At 36.3% G+C, this 26,864-nt stretch overlaps 2 protein-coding genes across 2 annotated transcripts; one reads left to right on the top strand and one right to left on the bottom strand.

The window, feature by feature from the left end:
• Positions 1 to 8,877: 8,877 nt before the first annotated feature.
• LOC125216794 (uncharacterized) lies at positions 8,878 to 11,859 on the top strand. Its single transcript, XM_048118569.2, has 3 exons — positions 8,878 to 10,464; positions 10,574 to 10,700; positions 11,087 to 11,859. The coding sequence occupies exons 1-3, from the start codon at positions 9,124 to 9,126 to the stop codon at positions 11,722 to 11,724; spliced, it is 2,106 nt and encodes a 701-aa protein (XP_047974526.1). The 5' UTR covers positions 8,878 to 9,123; the 3' UTR covers positions 11,725 to 11,859.
• A 655-nt stretch (positions 11,860 to 12,514) lies between these two features.
• On the bottom strand, positions 12,515 to 18,279 carry LOC148924261 (receptor-like protein EIX1). Its single transcript, XM_089059033.1, has 3 exons — positions 18,192 to 18,279; positions 14,944 to 15,171; positions 12,515 to 14,778 (listed from the first exon to the last, which is right to left on the bottom strand). The coding sequence occupies exons 1-3, from the start codon at positions 18,277 to 18,279 to the stop codon at positions 12,515 to 12,517; spliced, it is 2,580 nt and encodes an 859-aa protein (XP_088915159.1).
• Positions 18,280 to 26,864: the final 8,585 nt, after the last annotated feature.

The raw sequence follows: 26,864 nt of genomic DNA, 5'->3' as shown, positions 1-26,864 counted from the left end.
TTAAGCAATGGACTCCAACAAGAAAATGATAATAACAAATGTACAAGTACTTTTTGTAATGCTACACTTATTATATTATCACATGCCGTTACATATAAATGACGTATTATTAATAGTACAAAAAATAATTGACAATTTAAAGTGATATCAAAAGTTTCATCAAATTTAAAGTGATATCAAAAGTTTCATCAAATTTAACAAATACTATTGTTATGTTTAGAACCTAACCTCTTTTCTTTTCTTCAGTTTAACTTTGAATCAATTGATTTGAGGTCTTCTGCCTTGATTGTATAGGTCTCGGACGTTGTAGCTCCATTAACTAAGCAATATTCTTTTTACCTTATTCTATTGAAATTATGATAATTTAATAATATCATTACTCAAATTACATGTCCTTTTGACCATTACAGCAGTATTTTTTTTTACCTTATTCCATTTAGATTATGATAATTTAACAATTACATTTCACAAATATCAATAATGTTTTAATTTTTTTAGTCAGTTTTCACTTTTTCCTTTTTTTTCTCTGCCACTATTTGACTCTCACGAATTCATGAATTTCATTGGTGCATAAAAAAATAGTGTCATCTTTTTATTTAATTCCGTCCACCAAAATTAGTCGGGTATCAAAATAAAAAGTTACTCTCAATTTATTATTGATGATTTATCTTTCTCTCTTTTACTTTACTTATATTTTTTATTTCTCTCATATTATACTCCTTTTATCTATTTTCATATTTTTCGCTCACATTTACCAATTCAAATTAAAAGTCGTGTCGTCCATAGACGAGACTATTTTTAGAATATAAGGAATTATCCATCTTTGAGCTAATGTATCCATTAAAACTACTATTCTCGGACATGTTCAATAATCAAATGTCACATAACATTAAATATTGTGATATTGTTCAAAGCTTGAACGAGGTCTTTGAGGAGGAAATGACACAAACAGTGCTCGTATTTCCCCAAACACGGTTGTGAAGTTCTTCAATATGAGCAAGCATCAAAGTATAGTCGTACAAGTGGTGCTTTACATCTCCACTTGTTTTTTTTATGAATAAATGAATTATACAAAATAAAGTTAAAAACAAGCATGACTCTGGCATACTCGAGGGATACAGCCAACTAGCCTAGGCTAGCGAGTCAGAGGAGGGGAAGTAACGAAATACACACAAACTTGGGCATTCCCAAGGGCTTATACTAAGCCAGAATACATTCTCAAAACAAGAAAAACCCTGAGGTTAAGTAGTTGATCATAGCCAGCCTAATAGCTTAGACAAACGTCCTTGTTATGAAGAGTTTACATGGAAACATAGGCATACCCATGTGGGACAATCCGGGTCTGTCTTGAAACCACTAACAGCGACCCTCCGGCGGTGGAGGGCGGGCCTCATTAAAACCTTTTGAGGCAAAACCCAAATGGGAAAAATCCTCAAGAGGAAAAAGAGTACCCTGATTGGGGGATGAGGGGATAGGGGATCGCATGAAGATTGAATGAGGCTCATGAGCATAGAATATGAGAACATTTGTTTATCATACCAAAAACAATACCATACCGATGGTCTTGGAAAACTAAGGGCAATCTCGTAAGTCCTATCCGGAATTCTCGAAGGATGTGTTAAAAGTCAGCGACACCGATTAACGAAAGCTTGCCACTTAGCATCGGCAATGAACACTAAGACGGATCCTAGAGGACCCTATCAACCATCCTACAATGGGGGACTCCCGTCGCAGTGGTGACACCTAGGGGTGAGCAAAATAACCGAAAACCGAATATCCGAACCGAACCAAACCGAAATTTTGAAATTCGGTTCGGTTTTTTCAGTTTTTCGGTTCGGTTCGGTTTTAAAAATACAAAAATTTCGGTTTTTCGGTTCGGTTCGGTTTGGGCGAAAAAAAACCGAAAAACCGAATTATATTTTAAATATATTATTATATATTTTTATCTTATTAATTTAGTATATTATATCATATATATAATATATATTCTTCTAATATATTTTTATATAATAAATATTATATATATTATATTAATTTTATATTATATATATTTATATTCTATTAGTATATATAAAATAAAATAAATTAGATATATTAAAATATACTATTTTTTTCGGTTTTTCGGTTTTGTTTTGAAATTTCGGTTTTTTCGGTTTGGTTCGGTTTTTTAAGTTCGGTTTTCGGTTTTTCGGTTTTCGGTTTTTCGGTTCGGTTCGGTTTCAATTTTGGCCTAAATTCGATTTTTCGGGTTCGGTTCGGTTTGGATAAAAAACCGAACCGAAACCCGAATGCACACCCCTAGTGACACCCAAAACCAAGGTAATTACCTTCGTGCAATTTTATTGAAACTCCAATCGGTCTTTGGTACACATACAAGGGGGAACCAAAAGGAAATCCAAAGGAAAAGCTGAGGTTTGGTATCCATTGTCCGGTAATTAATAATGTCGGCCTCTTACCCCAGATATTGTTGTACGAGTTCATGCGAGAAGCTGGAATACAATGTGGCATACGTGATCTTCTTGACTTCGAACACAATGTGCCTTGGCTAAAAGTTTATTCCCTCGTGTAAGAAAGCATTTCGAGCTCTCCAAATTAGGCTCACAGTTGCCATAAGAGCCAACATCCTAGCCTTGCGCATTACTACAGCTCTGTGTCGCTCTTTGGTTATGTTATGACAGGATGTTGCCGTCTTTATTTTTCTTGGATAACTTGCATATTTAAAATAGTCTTTTTGGAAAATATAAAGTGATAGTACTCATAGATCTCAGATTGCCACTGGTTTATGTAAAAGAATAGTTTTATGATGGAATCAGAAATTTAAACAAGTCAAGGACTTAAATTTAAAAACGCACTAATGAAAAAAATAGTTTTATATATAATATCCTTATAGTAATTTCCGATTAGTCGCCATACCTTGAAACCGTCGAAGAATAATACTATCATTTTCAATATTTTATAAAAATTTTCTCTGACTTAATACAACTAAGATATCATTCACCCAATTGTCTCTCATTATATTTCCCATATTTGTCTTAATACGTTTTATTGAAGAAAATAATCTTTTGACAAAAGCTGTCATCAGTGTCAACTTAATCAAACATGACACCATGGGAAAATCTTTATCTATGGTGATAGCAACCAAAATCTTAGCTAAATTTCTTAAATCTTCAATATTGGAGAACTCAACCTTATCAATTACTATATCACTTATACTATAAGTTTTAAAGTGATAGGAGTGATAGGGAACAACCACATTCAGTCAACGAGAAGTCATCCAAATAAAGTTATGCGAGATGAACTAACTTTGTCGATATTGAAGCTATAAATGAGTTTTTTGGACTAAGACAACTCATACAAGTAAGCAATTATGTATTTTCTTCTAGGAAGCAATTCCCCATCTTTTGAATAAGTAAATCAAGAGTATATGATAATACTATTTTTAAAATTCAACAAGTAATTAATTGTGATAGTAACTTAGAAATAAAATGTAAAATCTGTCCGGCATTAAATATCTACCTTGTAATGACGATAAGTAGCAGAACGCCTGTCCCGCTTCATACTAGGGCTGACAAATCATGCGGATTGGTTAGTTTAGTTATCGGTCAACCCGATATCGACACAATGAAATAAGGTCAAACCCTAATCCAACTGAAATCATCAGGTTATCGTGTCATGAAAAAATATATGTGTGTGTGTGTGTGAGAGAGAGAGAGAGAAACCACAACGTGTGAGAGTGAGATAGAGAGATGCTGAGAGAGAGAGATCATTAGAGTGTCCACTATGGGTGGACACGGCTGAGGCCGAGGGAGGTGGTGTGGCTGTGCCTCCTTATAGTGGAGGATGAGGGCGGACGGGGCGAGGGGTGGAGGACGCAGCTCTGACCGCGGCTCCCTATAGTAGAACCAGGAGAGCCACGACCGTGGACAACTTTTTTTTTATTTTTTCATTTTAAAATTATTTTTATGTTAAATTATGTGTTTTTTCTAATTATGTTTGTCCGATAATTTTTATTCGAATTGAACAAAAATATACCAACAATTGATAAAAATATTGTGTTTTGTGACTGTGCAAGTCCACTATAGGGCTGAACAATTGTTTTTGTTGCTATGGACAACTTTTGGTGGCTTGTCCACCGGCCATGTCCACACCATAGTGGACACGCTTAAACGACTCCTCAGTGACCATCTCATAAATCATCAATCAAAATACACGACCCGAATGGAGTGACATGTGACGACAATCTAATAACTCTCTAAGTATGAACGGGATACGAGAGATGGACCAGTGGCAGAGTCACATGGGAACAAGGGGTTACCACTGTACCCCAAATATTTTCGGTCTTAATGTATTATTGAGGTAATGTTTCACAAAAGCTCTTGTCGCCGGGTGGTTTAGCATTTGGTATTCCTACTTGTTGTTCAGTGTTCAACTCCTCCTTCTGCATTATATTTTACTTCTAAATGTTATGTTTGTCCTTTTACTACTATAAATATCAGGGAGTTTAATTATTTTATTTTATTTTATCTCAACTTATATCTCTATATAGTTTTTTAATGCATTTTACTTTAATTTGAATTATATTCTCAATGTGCTATAAAAATTGAAAATTCAATTAGCCTAGAATATTTATAAATGATTTATTGCAGTTTATTTTATCTCTATGTAGATTTTTTATTGCATTTTACTATAATCTGAACTATAGTAAAGTTTGAAAATTCAGTTAGTCTATTTTCAAAGATAGATATGTATTGCATTTTATTTTTTTTATTTCAATTATATTCTTAATAGTAGTTCTGTCAATTTGAGTTTCTTTCGAAGATTAGGCATATATTTATTTTTCAGTTATATTTTTAATGTTTAGGTATGAATTTCAAATTTCAAAATTAAATAATTTGCTAGTATTTTTCTTATTTTGTTTTGTGTTTTTTACAAATACAAACTAGTAGATTAGTTTTGTTATACTACTATTTTTTATATTATTTTTAATACTATATTATATAATTATTTGTTGGATAATTCGTACTCCCGTATTAAAAGTTCTGGATTCGCCATTGAGATGGACTATTACACAAAAGGTAAGTGGGCCGAGATGGTATATGGGCCACACGCCTATACATCACAATATGAAGTTCACCTGTAAATTTCTCTCTGCCTATGTATGGTATTGGTAGGTATCTATACATATATAAAAGGCGAGTTTTGGTCTTTTCTTGAAATATTTATATGTTTTGTCCTTATTCTGAAATATTTATAAGTTATGGACCAATTTGAATATTTTAAGTAACTCATAAATATTTATTTAGATATTTTAATGAGCATTTGACTAATTCTTAAAGCACCACGATGACTCATTGATGGTTACAAATATTTAAATAGAATAATGAGCATTTAACAAATTTTGTAACCTATATTGTCTTGATTTTAAAATTATGATGTTTTAATTCCATGATCTCTCATTTACTAATTTTGTACCTATAAAGGGCATTGAATTGTGGATGAAATACAATATACACACTAACAAAACATTCTTCATTCTCTCTCAAGCTCTCAACATTTTATTGCACATTTTAGGAACATTGTTTTGCTCGATTTTGGAGCCCCGTCAAGTTTATAGGTGCCTAGCAGGTTTGAGATGTTATATACGTTAGGAGGAAGTCGTTTTCATCTCTGGGGAAAATATGTCAATCCGAGAGCACTAACCTTGATGTAATTTGTCTTGCGGAAAGATGGTTTTTCTTGACTAATTTTCATTGTAATTTCCATTTCATTTATTGTTGTTTTTTTCCTTTGATTACAAAAGTTAGAGTACCGCGTGTATATGGTTCCAGAATTTTATCCCAATATTTCTTACAGTTCTTAGAGAGAGAAGAATTGTAACATCCTTAACTCAAACATACATAGTATTTATCTTCATCTTTACACAATTTATTATTTTTAGTAGAGAAATATGAAGGATTGTTTTAAACATATTTTTCAAAAATGTAAACACTTAATATAGTCTTTTTATCATTGTCCAAATAATTGTGTTTGTCTCAATTCAATTTTAAATATGTTTAAGTTAATGTCTTTAGGTGTAAAATGAATTGAGGAGTTTATATTTATTGAATTTTTATTACATAGTAGTATATTTTTCTATTTTAAATCGTATATAATTATATTGTTTCTTATTTTAATTAATCGATTAACAATTTAAAATTGTATGACAAAAAAATATTTCGTCGTGCGATGCACGTGGGTTAAGACTAGTAAGTATAACAATCAACTCAATGCCTCTTCACAAGGTTGGACTTTGTTGTTTTAGAAAAAAGTTAGTGATAAACGAATTATAACATTTGAAGAAACATTAAAGACGATCTTTTTAATTACTACCTTTTCAAATACGAGTTGTAATTAGCTAGCTAGATTGTAGCTTATCTTTATGCACACCCTCATCAGTTCACACATGATGTGGGCTTGTTGAGGGGCAAAGCCTGTATTTGAATTAAATGTGTGCACCTTTAATTTGAAAATTCGAATGTGATGAATCAAATTAGTATGGTTAAAAGTACGTACTTATAATATAGTATGAATGCATGATGGTGGGCACCGACGTGACAAGACTCTTGTGACTGCATTTAAAGCTTGTCCATTTTAATCAAGATATACTACCCCTACATTTACATAAGTCATTTAATTTTCGGGAATTTAACTTTAATAGTTGCGGCGGGAATTACTACTTAACATTTATTTTTTTTGTTTCTTTAACTTTAAATGACCAAAACATGTGCATCTTGGAAAATTGCATTTTGAAAAATAGGCCAATTTTAACCTAGCTAGAAGAAAATGGAGTTAATGTGGTGTATGGTGGGCGTGTAACGATACATAGCGGCTCAAATTTATTACTCCCTATACAATTCGAAGACATTTATACACATTACTATGATCTCTTTGTTTTTTCATAAACTAATTATGGTCATCAAATTTGCTCGTTGAGCATAATATTAATTGAATTTAAAATTATGAAGTCATGTATGGAATATTTACTTTCGGTAAAACATATAAACAAATTGAAATATACGTGGATGGCATTTGGCATTCAAAGACAATTGATCTGCAATGTTACACTTAATTTGCAGTCACAAGGAAAGAAAAACGTTTTAATATGTGAACAGAACTTTAATATTTTTATGTGACCAAGTTCAGTTGTTGTCAACTAAATCTACAAAATACTAGTATATGAAGAGGCATAATAATTAATCTGAAAGACAATATTAAATTCTTTGTAGGGTAAAGACAATAATATTAATTAAATAAAGGAGTTGTTTAGCGAAATTTGTGGTCAACCCAAATTGTTCTCATTTTATAGTAAAAGAAAAACACAATACGCAAACGCTTACTATTTTTTTCTTATAGCGCAACGGCATTTTAGATCTATTCATGTTATAGGGTTGAATAAGATAATATATTTTCTTTTATTCAAATACTTAATATTACACCATTACTTCATTGGTGAGTCGTAACAATTCTTCTTAAATTTTTACTTAGCCCATGAAATAAATCTTAAGTTAAATACAGATGTGTCTTTGAAAAGGAGAGTTGGACTTGCTTTTGGGGAGGTTTTATCCGTGATGAGCTAGGAGCATGGAGGGCTAGGTTTGTAGCTAATGTTGGGGTTTGTTCAATTTTGACGGCAGAGATTTGGTGTCTTTTCCATGGAGTCCAGTTGGCAAAAAATTTGGGCATCCGGAAACTAGTAGTGGAAAGTGATAGTTCTGTTGGAGTTGCCATGATTATGGGGCATTTTGAGGTAACTGTTAACTGCCAGAATATTGTGCGGAGGTTGTGTGGCTTATTACAAGATTTTGAATCGGTGGTAGTTCAACATGTGCATAGAAAAGACAATTTTGCTGCAGACTTCCTCTCTCATTATGCGTATAGCGCTCGTAAAGGAGTTCATGTTCTTGATGGCCCTCCACCGGGTATGAATGTTTGACTACTACATGATAGATTAGGTGTTTCTTATTTGCGATAGTTTCTCTAGTTTTCTGGGCTGTGCCCAGCTTTCTTTATCAAAAAAAAAAAAAAAAAAAGTTGTACATATAGGGCTGAATAACTAAAACATTTAGTTAAGGTTTGAAAGTAGTATTTTCGTTCTTTAAATTGTGTCGTGATTGTAACTTTTTGAATTAAATCACACTTTTTAAAAGAATCAATTGAGTCTTCTCAGTGTAAGAGTGATACTTCGCCCTTTTAGATCCTAAAATTTTAGTACTGTTTTTTTAAATTTAAATAGTACAACCAAACAAAATTTTTATTTTATTTTTTATAAAATCATCAAATTGAACACATTTTGTAGTACTCCTACAAATGATGGTGCAAAAAGGCGGTTTGATTTGCACATGTTCGGTGAAGAGGTGTTCACTAAAATAATCCATTCAGCCCCCACCAAACAAGTTTTATTTTTTTGGCAACGTCCCTGTCTCATTTATACAAAAACCATGCTTGCTTACTTGACAAATTATACATAAATTATAGTACAAAGCAACAAAAAAATTCCACACACCCACAGGTGACTAATTGCACAGCAATGGTACAGGGCTTCTCCATTAAAATTGTCTGTTGTTATCCAAATCCATTAAGGAAAATGTATAACAAAGTGACCCCTACCATTCACCTTAAATTTTGGGTTTTCGCATTCCAAAAATGACAAAACATCATCATCTCTTATTATTGATAACTACTATACTAAACTAATCATCACTTTCATTGGTACTACTACCAAAACAATGACAATCAAAACGGATCCCCATTATTCAAGATTCTCTTAATCACAATCAAAACACAAAAAAAAAAAAAAAAAAGGTCAGCAGCCATAAATAGTTATGTGTTGAATTCAATTGCGTGAATCTGAGGTCTCTCATTAACTGAAAATCGTTCATCTGTCTCCTTCACTTTCTCCCTCAGCCCTATGCCTTTTCACCATTGTTTCTCTGCATCATTTCTTCTTCCTCCTTTTGTCAATCTTTAAAAATTAAAATATGGTTTCCTTTCTTCTCTGTTTGGACGGCACCTTATTTTATCACTGCAAAAACAAAAATGGATGTTAAATCTTGACTCTTTCAATTGAGCTGAGAGAAAAAAAACATGCCTGTTTACCGATCCTTCGTCACGTGTGACGACCCCAAAGGCGTCGCCGACTGCAAGACCGTCGCAAAATCCAAGAAAGCCCGACAAAAAAAACTCCATAAAACATCAACATCATCAAACTCTAAAGAGAGAGGTGAGGAGGCCGGCTTGTGTTTTCAAGTGATGGAGGTTTCTAGAGGCGCAGAGAGGCTCTCCAAAGCGGTGGAAAGCCCGCACACCGCCACCGACTTGCTCAGAGGCGCTCTGCATTTGCAGCACTCTCTAGTTATGTTTGGGAATTTGCACAAGGAGAAGAGGCCTCTTGATAAGCCTAGAGTTTCTGCATCCAGAGATTGCTATGATGAGCTGAGGGATGTGATTAGGGAGAGCTTTGCTAGGCAGAATTTATTGCCCAAGGAGAAACTAGCTTGTGACGTTGATAGAAAGCACTCTGAGTTGTGTGTTGATTTGCCGTCTTCTAGCTCGAGCCAGACCTCGTCTTCGCTGCTCCACTCGGGCTCCTCGGGGTCTTCCAGCATCCAGCTTGAGAGGAAGTCAAACTTGATTGCGAAGCTCATGGGGTTGGAGGAAGCAATGCCCGCGTTTTCCAAGGAAAGGGCTTCGCCGTATAGGAGAAGCCCTTTCCTTGATATTGATCTGCCGAGGCCTATCAACAGGCCTCAGTTCAAGGTAGCTAGAAGAGAGACGAGAACGTTAGAAGAGATCATTGAGACTATGCAGTTTAAGGGGATTTTGGGGAGAAAGTCTTTACATGATTACAAGTTGCATTCTAATGCGTTGTTCTTGAGGAATGAATCGGCTGTTGAGACCCCGCCTATCGTGATCATGGAGCCTCTTCGTGTCCGTGGTTATCAGTGTACCGATGGTGGGGAGCACGTCAAGAGTCGACAAACGCCAAGAAAGACGGGGCCAGAGCTTCCACCTAGACCAGAGTTGAAGGCAAAGAAGCCTAATGAGAAATCTGTAGTAGATCAATCTTCAAAACAGAAGCTCGATAAGAGAACTCAAGCGAGGCCAGTAATGAAAGCAGCAGTAGATAGCCTCTCTACGACGAGGATGAGCCAAACAAAGCCTCTTCCTCCACAAATACAGAAGAAAGAAGCCCCCAAAGTAAGGAAACAAAAAGATGCTAAGCCTAAAATGTCTGATAAAACTCAAGATGTAGCCAAACTTGCTGCAGTGAAGACTGTGAGAGGAAACAATGTCTCTAAAAGTCAGGTTGCTAGAGGAAAGGTTGCAGCCGCGGATAAGGGCATGAAACCAACACCTCTTAGTCGAACTGTTCCAAAGAAGAGTCCGCGGAAAGGTGAATCCAACAGCAAGCCCTCACCACATGTAGTAAGTTTCATCTTTCTATGTTAGCATTTAGGTAGTTATACTAAAAGTATTAAGTTACCATCTTAGCTACTATACTTCTTGAAAATACTGAGCTAACATAATGATGCAGGTTGAAAATACACAAAGTAAAGGCAATTTTGCAATCTGTACTGAAACTATCGTCAGTGAGTTCACGGTGAAGAATACAGAACCAAAACATGCTACTGAGGAAGTGGCTAAAGCTTATAATGTGTCTGGTAAATCACTAAATCTAATCAATATGATTTTTCTTAATGCTTTTTGTTTTTGTTTCTGCTATAATGGTTAGAAGTTAGAACTGTGTTCATTATATTCTAGAGGACTATTGGTTATTTTGAAAACCATAGTATGCCATCTGCTAATAAGTAACTGTATTCTTCAAAACATTGTAAAAATTTGACATTCTATTTATACACAAAACTAGTGGAATTCTAGTGGAACCTTGAATCGTCTCACTGTGCGATAGAAAGTGCTACTCTGTACTGTTGATACCCAAAGCATACTCATATTGTTAGAACTTTGGCGGTTGATTTACACGAAGACATTAATCAGATAGATGCAACAATTTTTCGTATCATACATAGTGATTCTCTATTCAATACAGATAGTTCAACGAATGCAGCAAGTTCTCCTAGAGATGATTCGGACGTAACTACCAAGGATGATCCCCATCATATTGAAAATGACACTTTGTTTCCAAGTTTAGATTCAGATCATAACAAAGGCTGCAAAATCCGAATGAATTCAAGATATTTACTCCTAAGAAGTGCTTCATTTCTCAATCATGTGGAGGAGCTCTTCGACACAGGCACTCATGACTCTACCGTCTTTCGAAGTTCAGTTGATAGTGAAGGGCTTTATGATGCTCTTCTCCTCGACTGTGCAAAAGAAATACTAGAGCGTAAGAGCCTAAGCTGCAGGAGCACGAGAAATCTTTGGTCACAAAACCTCTTGAGAAGGCCGAAATACCATTCATCTATAGAGCAGTTGGTAGAGGAGATAGCTGATATCATTGAAGATTTGCAAAACTATAGTGAAGATTGTGGCAATATAGTTGTCGCAGACAGCATATACCCGATGCTGGACAAAGACCTAAGGCGGAATGAAGAGGTGACGGGTGCTTGGGATTCTGGCTGGAGGAAGGGATATGCAATGGAAGCAGTTGATGAAGTGATGCATGAAGTGGAAGAGCAAGTTTTGAGTGAAATAGTAGCTGATGTGATTACAGAAATTATGCAATAAATTATTGAGCTTTTGGTGTAAAAATTTCATTAGATTTATAATCAGTACATATCCTGACAAAACATAGAGATGTAGAGAGTTCTACTGTATTAACTGCTTGATTCATTCTATAATTGATAACACTTTGGTCTCCAATTTCCTTCATTTGCACTAAACAATAGAACAAATACATAATACATTATGTTCATCTTCTTGACTTGCATAATACAGTAATACACACTAGTATCACTAAGGATTTTATTCACTTGCTCATACCAAAAGAAACAACACAAATGCATAATACAATAAGTTCATCTTCTTACATAAACTCACACTAGTATCACAATGGATTTATTTCACTAGTTCACTCAAACCAACAAAAACAAAGATAATACACTGCAACAACGTTGAAACTAACTTCGAGACGTTTCGGATATGTTCTTACTTGTTTTGCTAGCTGCAAGGAGAAAGGATATACAAATAAGTAATCTCAAGTTCCTTAAAAGAAACTATCATAAATGATTTTATGGGCTGAAGATCAATAAGTAGTACACAGCTTAACACCTTTCAATTAAAAATGCTAACCCCAGGTCCAATTTTCAACGAGTTAGTAATACTACAACAACATTAAATTGATTTCAGAACATATTTGAAGTAGACATCTTAGCTTGAAAATTGACCATGTTTGTATCATTCTAGAAGGGTCTAAAAAAGTTGATGCAATCCCTTCCTAATATACTTTAGAAATCAGATTTTAATCAAAATGATACGTAAGGTGGTAGAGTGAGAGAGTTACCTGTCTTGAGATATTTTAATCAAATATCTGCACAAGTAGTAAAAATATGCTTCTCCGGCTCCCCATGATCCCTTCAACAGCAACAACTCCCAAAAATCCAATAATAAAACCCAAGGCCATTGATATGCCAAACTCTTTGCTCACAATGCCACCATCTTTCTTGATGTTTTTTCCTTGATAAGTGATGACTGGATGATCTCCTGGGCACAACTTGAGAGGGAGTCCACAAAGTCCATCGTTCCCGGCATAAGCAGATGCATTGAAACTCTGTAGTTGAGTACTCGCTGGAATTCTGCCCCACAAACTATTATTTGCCAGATCAAGAACAGCCAAAAAATGTAGTTGTGCTAGGCTATTGGGAATGTGACCAGAGAGTTGGTTCCTAGATAGATCAAGGACTTCTAGCATCTCCATTTCACCAATATCTGAAACTATGGACCCTGTCAACATATTTCTTGATAGGTTCAAGGAAATTAATGCCCTCATACTGGAAAATGATCTAGGAATGCTCCCCACTAATCTATTGCTGGACAGATCAATGAGTTTGAGATGTTGAAGAATCTTCCGATATTCAAATTCTCCACCTTTCCACTGAACAAATGCATGCTCGTACAATTTCAAAGGCTCGTATAGTGTAGGGAAGAAGGTGATGGCAGCTCCTTGCACAGTTGTATTCTTCTTGCTCAGTGAGGTAAATTTGTTGAAGCACTGAGGAATTTTTCCTGATATATTGTTTCTGGAGAGGTCCAACACTTGGATGTAAGTAAGAAGGCAGATTTCTAGCGGGATGCTGCCATAAAATATATTGCGTCTAAGGATAACATATACCAAGTTCTTATTTGCACCTATCCATGCAGGGATATTTCCTGTTAACTTGTTCCCTCCGACATCAATGAACATTAATTCTCCACACTTGCTTAAAGTAGAAGGCAACTCACCAGACAGATTATTGCCATGCAAGTTCAAAGAGTTTAGCATCGACAAGTTGCCCAAAGTACGTGGAACTTCACCAGAAAAACTGTTGTTACCTAAACTAAGATAGTCCAAGTTACTCATTTTCTCCCAGCAATTTGGTATCTCTCCATCCAATTGGTTGTTGGAGAGGTCAAGGATCCTCATTTCCACAAGCAAAGATGAGCATATAGATGAAACTGATCCTGAAAACATGTTTTGACTGAACTGAGCAGTCGACATGTTTTGTTGAAGCAATGGTAGAGGCCCAGAAAGGTTGTTAGAGCTGACATCTAAATCTTCGATGGAAGTGGACAGGAGATGAGAGATAGTCCCACTAATATGATTATGAGATATATTTAAACTCAAAAGTGCAGGAGACAAACTCCACAGCCATCTAGGTACTTCATCTGATATATGAGCATAAGAAAGATCAAGGAAACGAACGTTCATCTGAGTTTGAACCCATTGGGGGAAATGAGGGTTTATGTTGCAGCCTGCTAACCTGATAACATCCAACTGAAAAGGCGGATTCCAGTCCTGGGTGATTTGCAAAGTCACCGAATTGAAGGACAAGTCAAGCACCTTTAAGTTGTGAAGTTTCGTGAAGTAGGCCTCGGAGATGATACCTTGCAATGAGTTCAAAGATACATCAACTTCTTCAAGAACTGAATGTTGGCTAAGACTTTCAGGCATTGATCCTACAAACTTGTTGCTTCCAACATTGAGTTTTTTCAATGCTGAAAAATGCTTTAGTCTCCAACTTTCCATTGACATGTTTACTTTTGTAGATAGATTCCCAAATAAAAAATCCTCAAGATCTCCTCTAAAGTCATTACCGGACAAGTCTAAGGCTTGCAAATGACTCAAATTCCTCAATGATTCAGAGATGCCACCTTCAAGCATGTTGCCAGAAAGATCAAGATCCTCAAGAAGAACCAGTCTCCCAAATACATGAGGGATTTGGCCATCTAATTTATTCTCTAGCATGTTTAATTTAGAAAGGCTCATGCTTGTGTTAAATAACCAGTCAAGGTTGGAAGACACAAACGCGTTACATGACAAATCAAGGATGGAAAGAGATGCAAAAGAAGAATTAGCAGAGGGTACCCTAGCTGGTATAGTAGCTCCAATTTTAGAGTAAGCTAAGCTCAATTCTTGCAAGGAACGAAGTTTTAGTATTTGTTGTAGCCAACCTGTATGACTTAAGTCAATCAAGCTCAGATTGAGTCGATTCAGCAAAGAGAGATGAGAAAGCCAATCGAGATTCTCAGACCTTAGCTCAGAATTACCCTCGAGATCAAGTGTCCGCAAGTTGGTCAGGTTTCCTAGTTGAGGAGGAAGAGTCCCATGAAGGAAGCATCCATGAAGATTCAAGTGCTCTAACTATTTCATGGAACCCATAAATTGTGGGAACTGATCATCAAAATCAATCATGCTCAAATCCAAATTAGTTAAATGATGCAATTCCTGCAAGGCATCACTAATATTACCCCCCAAAGGTTTGGTGTAAGGATAACCGCTGAAATCATAACCAAGTAGTAGAGCGATCACATGAGCAGAGGTGGTGTTGGTGTTGCTACATACAACACCCTTCCATTTGCAGCAATCCTTCTTGCTGTCTTCACTTCCCCACGATGAGAGAATACCACTCTCATCTATAACACCTTTCTTGAACCTCACCAGAGCTTCTCTCTCCCTCTCCACGCACCTTACTTCGCCTGAAACCAACCGGAAATCACAACATTCCATGCACAGTAAAACAACAAGAAGAAATTTTATAGCTATTCTTTTTTCAATATTCATCTTTTTGCTTTTTTTTTTTCCTTGAAAGTTTGGGCAAAAATTCTTCATGTAAAATAAATGGTCTGGTTTACTTGATATAGAACAAAATAAACTAGATTCCAAGTCTTTCTATTTGAGTTGGATTATTCGAAGATTTTTGACTTTGAGTTAAGAAAAATCTCATTTTTTATAATTTCAACTATTTAGGAAATACAAGTTTCTGAATTCCAAAGAATTAATAATAATATTCATATCAATAACGAGTACGATATCTGTTTATATGGAGTATTACTTTAAAGCATATGTAATAGAACAAAACTACCATAACACTAATTAAAGCCCAAAATTGGTCTCGTACATTTGCCCAAAAAAACTTTTTGGACCTACACATAGTGTGTTAGCTTTGGATTTTAAACAATATGTTTTTATCTATATTTCACGGGTCCATTAAAATAACGGTCAACCGCATTTTGACCTGATTGATGAGTTAAATATGACCAAAACATATAGTTTAGGACCAAAAGCTTACACACTTAATGTGTAGGATCATAAACCAGTACTAGACTATTTTCACTAATATTTTCTTCCTCGGAAAATTCGCACAATCAGTTTCAATACGCGTCGAGAATTGAATGAGCAGCACCAAGACCTATATGCTGACCTCCGCATTCTCTTCTTACAACAGTGTTAACTCTCTGCGGCAAATCTTATTTTCAGATGGAAGAAGAGAAACTCTATAACTTATTCCCATCTTCTTTGACAAGGACTGGTTATGATCTTCAATGTGCCCAACAAGCATACGCAGTTGCCGCTTATATGTAGCAGCAAACTTTTCAGAAGTTTCAGCACGATTTTTGGCAATGGCCGAATTTTGTCGTGTTCACTATGCACAAAAGGAATAAACATTCCATGAAGCATGAAATATAGCTTGGCCTGTTCTTGTTTCCGGCTTTTTGTAACCAACAACCTTGTTATCTGCTTTATCATCTTGTTATTTTCTTTTTTCAACTCCAAAATATGATCTTCATCTTGCCCCTCATTCGCATGATATTTAACAATTCTTTTAATTTCTTCCTAGCGAAATAGTATTATGATTTTCTATTTGTAATATACGTGCACATGTTTCAAATTAATTGGTGGAGTGGTTGAATTATTTGTCTAGCTAAGTGTGTTGGAAAAAAACGATAAACTTTATGGACACTCTCGTCCTTGTACAATTTCATCCAAATTAGACCGATACGAAGTTGAGAAAAATATTGAAAGACATAATTTTTATGATCGGTTAAAGTCGTAAGGTGACCTAGAATTTAACCAAAATTCATGATTTTTATCTAGCAATTTATCCAATAGTAATGTTTATATACAATTTATTTTTCATCTACTAATTATATACTCCCTCCGTCCCGCTTAAGATGACACGTTTTCCTTTTTAGTTTGTCCCAACTAAGATGACACATTTCTTTTTTTGGTAACTTTCTCTCTCCAATTAACACATTTAACCACTTTTTCTCACTCCTATTAAAACTAGTTTTAGCCCACACGCTATGCGCGACACAAAATATTTTTGTTTTATTAATTAGACATTGTGAATAAGTAACATAAAATAAAAAAATAACATCATTACATAAGATTAAAAAATAAAATGTAATACATTATAATCACAATATGGATTAACGATATAAAATTAAAAAAGTTTAAATTAAATCAACATGAAATATTTATTAATTACAACACTTATATAGGTCTTTACAACAAAGAAAATTACCATCCTTAATACTACATACTTTAATATTAAATTACTAATAATATTCAATTGGTATAATTATTTAATATACCACTACAAAATATAATTAAGACAATAATATCGCCATAAAAAGATAAATAATGAATAACAAAACAAACAAAAAACACAAACCACATCTATCACGACTCTTCTTCAGCCTTATTTTTCTCCTTAATCTCTAAATTGATGATTTATGCGTATGTGCAAATGCAAATGTGATATTTATGATTTTTGTCTTCTTTGCTTCCTTTAGCCATTTTGTTGTTAGGTGTTTTTCTTTGCATGAAAATTATGGAAGTGACGAAGTTGGCGACGAATGTGTAAAGCTGTAGCTTCAAAATATTATAGATAGTCAACAACTTATGTGATTTCTTTATTTGTAAAAAACAAAATACTGTAGCCTAGACGAAAAAATAAAAAAAAATTAACATGGAGAAAATACTTAGATATGAAATAATATCACTAAAATAGAATGATCTTCAAAAAGGATTTAAAAGTGCTCTTTGCCTTTTACCATCTTTTGCACAACTCTCTCTCCACTATCTCCGACTCACGTCTTTTGTTCTTCGTCTTTACTCTCTCATATGACACCTGCTCCGCCTCATTTACGGTTTCCACAATGATAGAACATGTATTTATAGACAAAGATCACCAACAATTTCTAAAACCTTTCAAATGCAACTATACATCACAAAAAATGAAAGAACATTTATCTACCTAATAAATAGTAATTAAAACATATATTACTTTATGATATAAATAAAAAGCGTTAGAAATCATGTATAATCATATTCAATCCATAATCTTAATTGATTATTATTAGCTAAACCCTAAACCCTAGTATCAACCCGGTGTGTTGCACGACTCATTAATTTTTCTTTATATTAACTTTGTATTTTGTGATAATTATTATGATACGAAATATAAAATCATAAATATATATAAGTTGGGAGTATGAATAAAGTGTGATATTAAAACTTTTAATTAAATTTATTTATTTGAAAGTTGAGGTGTGCCAAACATATTTTAGTTAGGTATGGAAATTTAGAAAACATGTTATAGGTTACATATATTTACTTAATGCAAAGAGAAAAGAGAAAAATCCAATTAGAAAAATTTACACAAATTTCTAGAAATTCTCTATCCTTGTTTCTCCCTCGTGCCAATTTTAACCATTTACACCATTTACATCCTTGTTTCTTGAAGATTTCTTGCTAGTAGTTGCCGCTATCAGCTCGCGGTCAACGTCAATATCTTCCATTTCAGCCTCACTCACTCTTTATTGTAGTCACAACACCCCATGTCCTTCGTCTTTCACGGGTCTTTTAATGACTCAGAAGTATTGTTAGGATGTAGATCATCGAGAAAGGTAAATCCCAAAATTTCATTTTTTGCTGATAAGATCATATATTAGGAACATAATAATTGCACACAAATAATGCTTAAAATAGATAAATAATCACAATTTTTTTATAGAAAAAATCCAGTGATGCAACATGTATAAAGAATGCGATGAGGAAAGGAATTATAAGCTAGAAATGATACCATACCTTTGGATACATGAAATTTTGCCAAATATTGGGGAAGTTGATTACCGTGGGAGGAAGTATAATGTATGATGTGTGTGTTGGTTCACGCAGCGGAAGAGCATGTAAATAAATCACATAATAATCAGATCTATTTAGCAGATTATTTAGACAAAATCTATTCGCGTAATTATCACATGTATCATGCTCATAACTTGAATTAATCATGCTTTAAGAATATTGAAAACCTAAAACATGCTTTTCTACGGAGTAGAATAATACCTAATTAATTCTCCAAAGAATTGAAGATGGCTAGCGACTTCTCCACGTGTAGCTTTAAGTACTAGACCACAAATCTTCTCTCTGGTTCCCGAACTGTACTCTAATATCAGTGTGGGCTGATCTTACTAGAATACTAGGACTTAAATAAAGAAGACAGAAGAAATCCTTTTTGGAATAGGACTCAAATTCGAAATCTCCTACAGCTGGGAGAGATCGAAATTTTCGAAAATTGCAATATGAGATATTGTGTATTTTCTGTCTCCTTTATTCTCCTATTTATATTAAGTTCCTTTTGGGCCCAGACAGGGATCTATGGAAGGCTTTGGATATGGGCTCATCCAATTTACTTTTTACTAATTAAATTGAACCCACAATTTAATATAAGTTATAATTGGAATATTACGAGCAGCCACTACAGAAGTAATATTGAACTCTCCCCATCCAAATCCGAAATTATAAGTAATCCGGGTTTCCGTTTATCTTTCATTTCCCGTGCTTAAGATTAATATGTCCATTAATTAATTAATGTCTGCTATTGACTTAATTAATTAACTTCTTATTAATTCCAAGAGTGGACTTAGCATGAAACACTCATTTATTATTCATAGAGTAATCATACTCCAACTAGCTAGGTTCCGAATAATAAAACTTAGTTTCGCGCTCCTCTTGAGGACATTATCAAACGAGACTCACCTCGTGCACGATTCAATATAATAGCAATCCTAGCACCGCTAGATATCGATCACCACTGCCCAATATATCAGGATAATTGGGCTACGAAAAACCCGCACCATTTGATAAGTCAAAGCAATGCATAATCAATACCGTATGCTCAATGCTAACCTACATTGATTAAGAAATAAATATTTATCAAGACCTCGCCTTTCAGTAGATAGCCCAAGGCAAGTCTTGCTGTTAGATCCGTTCAGTGCTATACCACACCAATGTCATCTTATTTCAGTAAGGCTTAGAAATATACGGACTGACATTGCAACCTTTCTCGATGGGTAGTCTAATTCCATCTAGGTTGTGAAATTCATATTTTTTTTTGTTTAGAACTGACCGTATTACCTTAAAGTGGACGACGCCCACAACCGGTCTACTAAAACAAAGACTTAGACTTTGTTAAGTTAACTTATACATTTAAACATGCATTAACATCCATTAAATGTAAAACATAACAACATTATGACAAAAATAATCTGTTTTATTCATTGGAAAATAAAATAAGAGTTTTACAGTATTCAATCACTCGAAACGTGATTTCTAGTATACAAACTCTAACAATCTCCCACTTATACTCAAAACACTTTCGAGTATACAAAATGTGCTAACGTCTAAATCTCCCACTTATACTGAAAGCGGATTGAGGTCTTGAATTAGTCGAACTCCCATTCCTTCAACATGGCTTTCATACGGCTTTACCGCTAACGCCTTCGTGAAAGGATCTGCCAGGTTGTTTTCTGACTCAATCTTGACCACTTGTATGTCTCCTCTCTGCACTATATCTCGAATGATATGATGCTTCCTCTCTATGTGCTTGCTCGCCTTATGAGCCCGTGGTTCCCTCGAATTTGCCACAGCACCAGAGTTATCACAATAAACGGTGATGCGCTTGGGCATATTCGTAACCACACCTAAGTCCAGAAGGAAGTTCTTAAGCCATACAGCCTCCTTTGCAGCCTCCGAAGCGGCTACATACTCGGCTTCCATGGTAGAGTCTGCAATGCATTTCTGCTTTACACTCTTCCAAACTATAGCTCCACCTCCTAAGGTAAACACATATCCGGAAGTTGATTTTCTCGAATCCAGATCAGCCTGAAAGTCTGAATCTGTATATCCTAAAGGACAGAGCTCGGCTGCATTGTAAACTAGAACATAGTCCTTAGTCCGATTAAGGTACTTGAGTATGTTCTTTACGGCAGTCCAATGTCCTTGGCCGGGATTTGATTGATATCTTGCTACCATGCCAACAGCAAAGCAGATATCGGGTCTAGTACAAAGCATAGCATACATGAGACTACCAACTGCCGAGGCATATGGTATTCTTCTCATCTCTGCTATCTCAGATGCTGTCTTAGGACACATCTCTTGAGACAACTGGATGCCATGTCTAAAAGGTAGGAAACCTTTCTTGGCATCTTGCATGCTAAAGCGTCTAAGTACCGTTTCGATGTAAGATTCTTGGGATAAGCACAACATTTTCTTACCTCGGTTCCTAAGAACCTTGATACCGAGAATGTGTCCCGCATCACCCATATCTTTCATCTCGAACTGGCTGGACAACCAAGTTCGCACTGATGACAACATCTTTTTATTGTTTCCAATTAGAAGAATGTCATCTACATACAAAACTAAGAACACAACATTTCCTTTTTCAACCTTCTTATACACGCAGCTTTCATTAGGGCATTTTTCGAATCCAAACTTTTGAACAGTTTGATCGAAACACTGGTTCCATGATCTAGATGCTTGCTTGAGACCATAAATGGCCTTCTTAAGCTTCCAAACCATGTGTTCCTTGCCCTTCACTACATAGCCTTCGGGTTGTTCCATGTAGATGGTCTCCTCAAGACTCCCGTTTAGAAACGCAGTCTTAACGTCCATCTGCCATACTTCCCAATCCATGTAAGCTGCTATAGACAAAAGTATACGGATCGATTTGAGCATGGCCACTGGGGAGAAGGTCTCATCGTAATCGATACCTTCCTTTTGGGTATACCCCTTAGCCACTAGTCTTGCCTTGAAGACTTTAACTCGTCCATCGGGTCCACGTTTACGTTTGTATATCCACTTGCTCCCAATGGCAGTACAGCCTTCGGGTAGGACAGACAAATCGTAGACGTCTTTGTCTAACATAGATTGTAGTTCCGAATCCATTGCTTTCACCCATTCGCAATGATCGACATCAGCCTGCGCCTCTGCAAAATTCCAGGGATCCAGTACATTGCTGTCCGAGGAGTGATCCATACACTCACCCAAACCAATGTATCTATCGGGCTCATGAGAGACCCTCCCACTGCGGCGCGGCACTACAATATCTGGAGTATTAGTTGAAGTTTCTGGAATTGTTGTTACACTTGGTAATTGTTCTTGGTTAATGGAAGTTGAAACTTGAGTTAGCTCTTCTAGAGCAATCTCACTGCTGGACTTATGATTCATTACATAGTCTTCCTCTAAGAATGTGGCATGAGTGCTCACAATCACTTTCTGATCTCTGAGACTATAGAATTCATAAGCTTTCGTTCCTCTAGGGTATCCTATAAACACGCAAACCTCAGTCCTAGATTCCAGCTTAGTTGGATCCTTTTCCAATACATGAGCCGGACACCCCCATACTCTGAGATGTTCTAGATTGGGCTTACGCCCATTCCACAACTCATATGGGGTAGTAGGAACAGATTTAGAAGGTAAGACGTCTAAGAGATAGTTTGCAGAAAGCAAAGCATGACCCCAAAACGAAACAGGTAACCGTGCATAACTCATCATCGATCTGACCATATTTAATAAGGTCCTATTCCTTCTTTCAGCCACGCCATTCTGCTGGGGTGTGCCCGGCGCAGTCGTTTGGGATTCAATCCCAGCTACCGATAAATAGTCCAAAAACTCGGCACTTAGGTATTCGCCTCCGCGATCAGATCGCAGGCATTTGATACTCTTACCATGTTGCGTCTCTACTTTAGCCTTAAACTCCTTGAACTTGTCAAAAGTTTCAGACTTGTAGCGCATCAAATAGATGTATCCGATTTTCGAGTAGTCATCTGTAAAGGTGACGAAATATCGAAAACCGCCCCTTGCCTCGGTTGACATTGGTCCACACACATCAGTATGAATGAGCTCAAGTACTTCTTTGGCCCTATTCCCCTTTGATCTAAAAGATCTCTTAGTCATCTTGCCTTCGAGACAGGACTCACACTTCGAAAACGGTTCCTTCTCAAGACCTTTAATAAGATCTTGATCAACCATCGCATGAATCCTTCTTTCGTTGGCATGACCAAGTCTAAGGTGCCATAAGTACGTTTCATTCATTGAAGTTGAAGGTTCTTTTCTTTTCTTAGAAATTTTCGATGTAGCATTGAGTTCTGATTTACGTTGATTAAATTGTGTAGAAGTGATCGTGTACAGATTGTTTTCCATGATACCGCGACAGATATAAGAACCATCTTTCTTAATAACGCAATTGTCATTAAAAGAAATCGAATATCCATCATAAGACAATTTAGAAACTGAAATTAAATTTCTTCTAAAAGAGGGTATCAACAAAACATTCTTCAAAATCAAAAATCTATCACTAGAAAAACGTAAATAAACGTCTCCCACTGCAACGGCCGCCACTTTCGTAGCGTCGCCCAGCTGGACCTCTATCTCACGATCATGTAGCCGTCTTGTCACCTGCATCAAGTCAGGATCAAAACATATATGATCAGTTGCTCCAGTATCAATAACCCAAGTATGAGTAGATGTCAAAGCCAAACATGACTCGACTACTAGAGCATGGTGCATACCTGCAGCCTTGCCCTTTTTAGGACAATCTGGCTTCCAATGACCTTTCTCTCCACACTTGAAGCATTTTCCAGTTTGCTTCTTGTCACCCCGCTGTTTCTTCTTTCCCTTAGCATTGTTGACTGCTACTTGGTTCGGTGCCTTTTTCTTTCCTCTTCTAGCCTTAGAGCCAGAGGAATTAGGCGCGATACTCATCATAGCTACTTTAGCTTGAACCATAAGGTCCTCCGCCGACTGAAGTTCAGTCAGCAACTCTGCTAAAGTATAATTCCGTTTGTTCATCTCAAAGTTGAGCTTGAACTGCTGGAAGCTAGGGGGAAGACTCTGAAGGATTATAGTAACCTGGGACTCGGGATCGATCGTCCCTCCCAATACCTCAATCTGGTTGAGGTGACTCATCATCTCGAGGACGTGTTGCCTCACAGACGAGCCTTCCTTCATAGACTTCGTCATGATACTCCGAAAGGCTTGAGACTTAGCCGTTCGATTCTGAGTACCAAAAAGATTTGCGAGATTTGTCATGATCTCGGCGGCAGTTTCCATGGCAGAATGCTGATGCTTGAGTACTGATGACATAGAAGCCAACATGTAGCACTTAGCCATCTCATTCGCCTTATGCCACCGTCTATGCGCATCTCGCAATGCTTGGCTGGCACTAGCAGCCGGGACAGCTGGGCGTGGAGTAGTGAGTACGAACTTGTACTCTTCTGCTGTGAGAACGATATCCAAGTTTTGTTTCCATTCGATGTAATTTTGGCCTTCGAGTTTGTTTTCTTTGAGAATGGCAGAAAGAGGATTAAAAGACATCTTGACGAATTTTATTGCACTGCAAACAGAAGATTTTACTATTTGTCATAAACTTATGTAAGGAAATTGAGTAGATTAACCATAAAACTTTTCAAAATCTTACAACAGCAAAATTAATAAATTGTATCCTCCTCAGGAGGTTAATACGCATTAAAATTTCGACAATTTACTGGTCACAACACCGACATATCAATAGCTTCCTCCTCTGGAGGTTGACATGTCAAATGCTTCCTAAGCACGACCACCTGGTTTAGCATTACAGTATTTTATTTCTACAACACACTCCCATAACAATGTTCATGTGTTGATAACAAAATCAAGCTATCTCATAAATTCCGATTGAACCCTGAAACTCGCAATTCCTTAGGATTATTGTCCCTACTCTGTAGGTGGCGATAATATTAGGAATCACTTTCTAGTTCACTCTATTCATTATTTGAGAAGTCCGCCCTTATGAACTTACTGTTTTCGTAGGATTATTGTCCCTACTCTGTAGGTGGCGATAATATTAGAAAATCAGCTTCACAAAATTTGGCAGTCCAACCGATGGAGACCATATATAAACCATTAGTTCATAATTATCGCTTAGATATTTGGGTTATGGTTTTAATTAATTATCCTTTAGCCTTAAGGCAGATTAAGACTAATTAAATTCTGTTGGTATTTAATTTACTGGATAATTAAATCTTTTATAATCTTTAATATCTTAATATAGAAACTATTAATCTAGAATTTAATTCTCATTCATGTCTTACTATAAGATATATCTAAAATAAAATACATTATTTATAATCTTAATTAGACATGAAAAATCAAATTCATATAATTTCCAAGTTCAAGATTAGGAAGAATATCAATTATATTATTTAATGTATTCTTATATATATCATATCTTATAATAGATTCTAGATATATATTATAATTAGGAAACTATTAAATTATTCTTATCTATATCATCTAGGATATAAAATATTCATAGATATAGAAAATAATCCAAATATTCCTAAAATCTAGGGAAATCTTCCCAAAATGTTTTATTTCATTAAATAATATTATTTTTAATGATATCTATTAATTAAACAATTAAATAATCATTAAAATAATCTTTCGTCAATTTCTAGAGATTCGAGGTTGGCACGAATCTACACAACGAAGATACGAAGATATCCCCGGAGATTCTCGCCGGGACGGCTTGTTCGCCCCCCGACGACCGCCGGAAAACCCGCGCCTTACGGCGCGCTCTTCCTTCTCCCTTCTTCCTCCCGGCGGACAACCGCCGAGATTTCACCCTCCGTCGTCGTCGAGCCAGAAGGCGCAGCCAGAGCCACGACCTCCCGGCGATCTCCCACTGCCCGACGAGCTCGCGCGCACCAGCAGCCGGCGGCTGCTCTCGGTTGCGCCTCGCTAGGGCTGGGTCGGCTAGGGTTTCGGTATTAGGGTTAGGGTTAGGGTTTTGCGAAGAAGACCGGCGCCTCGGTGGTTCTCGGACGAGCCACCGTGCCAGGCTTCCTCCGTCCGACGCGTCTGGTGCCGCCTGGGCTCGCGGTCTCGATCGGCGGCGCGCGCGAGCCCCTGCTCGCATGCGCGTCGCCGCGTGATCGCACGTCCTCGGCTCCTGTCGCGTCGCATCGCGTTTGATCGGGGCCGGCTAGGGTTTGGCGGGCTTGGCCGGTGGCGCGCGCGAGCCCTTGCTCGCCGGCGCGTCGCCCCATGCCCGTCGCCCTCGGCTCCCACTCGATTGGCAACCCTCTTCGATCGATCATAGCGCAATTCGTCCCGGCGCAAGCGCCGACGAATCGCACATCTAGTTCGTTCGAATAATTCAAGTTCTATGATTCGAATGTTCTTGAGTTCAACATGCATAAACATAAAAAAATAAAAACACAAGAACATGCTTCGTAATCAATCAAGACATGCATACATGAATTTCGCGAAATTTAAATCCAAATAATCAGAGCCAAAGACTTGCTCTGATACCAATTGTTGGTTCACGCAGCGGAAGAGCATGTAAATAAATCACATAATAATCAGATCTATTTAGCAGATTATTTAGACAAAATCTATTCGCGTAATTATCACATGTATCATGCTCATAACTTGAATTAATCATGCTTTAAGAATATTGAAAACCTAAAACATGCTTTTCTACGGAGTAGAATAATACCTAATTAATTCTCCAAAGAATTGAAGATGGCTAGCGACTTCTCCACGTGTAGCTTTAAGTACTAGACCACAAATCTTCTCTCTGGTTCCCGAACTGTACTCTAATATCAGTGTGGGCTGATCTTACTAGAATACTAGGACTTAAATAAAGAAGACAGAAGAAATCCTTTTTGGAATAGGACTCAAATTCGAAATCTCCTACAGCTGGGAGAGATCGAAATTTTCGAAAATTGCAATATGAGATATTGTGTATTTTCTGTCTCCTTTATTCTCCTATTTATATTAAGTTCCTTTTGGGCCCAGACAGGGATCTATGGAAGGCTTTGGATATGGGCTCATCCAATTTACTTTTTACTAATTAAATTGAACCCACAATTTAATATAAGTTATAATTGGAATATTACGAGCAGCCACTACAGAAGTAATATTGAACTCTCCCCATCCAAATCCGAAATTATAAGTAATCCGGGTTTCCGTTTATCTTTCATTTCCCGTGCTTAAGATTAATATGTCCATTAATTAATTAATGTCTGCTATTGACTTAATTAATTAACTTCTTATTAAT

The sequence above is a fragment of the Salvia hispanica genome, chromosome 5 (assembly GCF_029641045.1).
Source record: "Salvia hispanica isolate PSC_SH4W2 chromosome 5, Shi_PSC_v1, whole genome shotgun sequence".
Lineage (NCBI taxonomy): Eukaryota > Viridiplantae > Streptophyta > Magnoliopsida > Lamiales > Lamiaceae > Salvia > Salvia hispanica.
The sequence above is the reverse complement of the archived record's forward strand: the minus strand, read 5'-3'. Positions and strand labels throughout refer to the sequence as shown.

What these genes read in the sequence shown, in the direction of transcription:
- LOC148924261 (XM_089059033.1), bottom strand. Translation starts at nt 18,279, where the DNA reads ATGGAAGATATTGACGTTGACCGCGAGCTGATAGCGGCAACTACTAGC. An exon ending in GGATGTAAATGGTGTAAATG is followed by an intron (nt 15,172 to 18,191) that starts GTTAAAATTGGC and finishes GGTTGGTTTCAG; the next exon opens with GCGAAGTAAGGTGCGTGGAG. An exon ending in TTACACCAAACCTTTGGGGG is followed by an intron (nt 14,779 to 14,943) that starts GTAATATTAGTG and finishes CTCCTCAACTAG; the next exon opens with GAAACCTGACCAACTTGCGG.
- LOC125216794 (XM_048118569.2), top strand. Translation starts at nt 9,124, where the DNA reads ATGCCTGTTTACCGATCCTTCGTCACGTGTGACGACCCCAAAGGCGTC. An exon ending in GCAAGCCCTCACCACATGTA is followed by an intron (nt 10,465 to 10,573) that starts GTAAGTTTCATC and finishes ATAATGATGCAG; the next exon opens with GTTGAAAATACACAAAGTAA. An exon ending in TAAAGCTTATAATGTGTCTG is followed by an intron (nt 10,701 to 11,086) that starts GTAAATCACTAA and finishes TATTCAATACAG; the next exon opens with ATAGTTCAACGAATGCAGCA.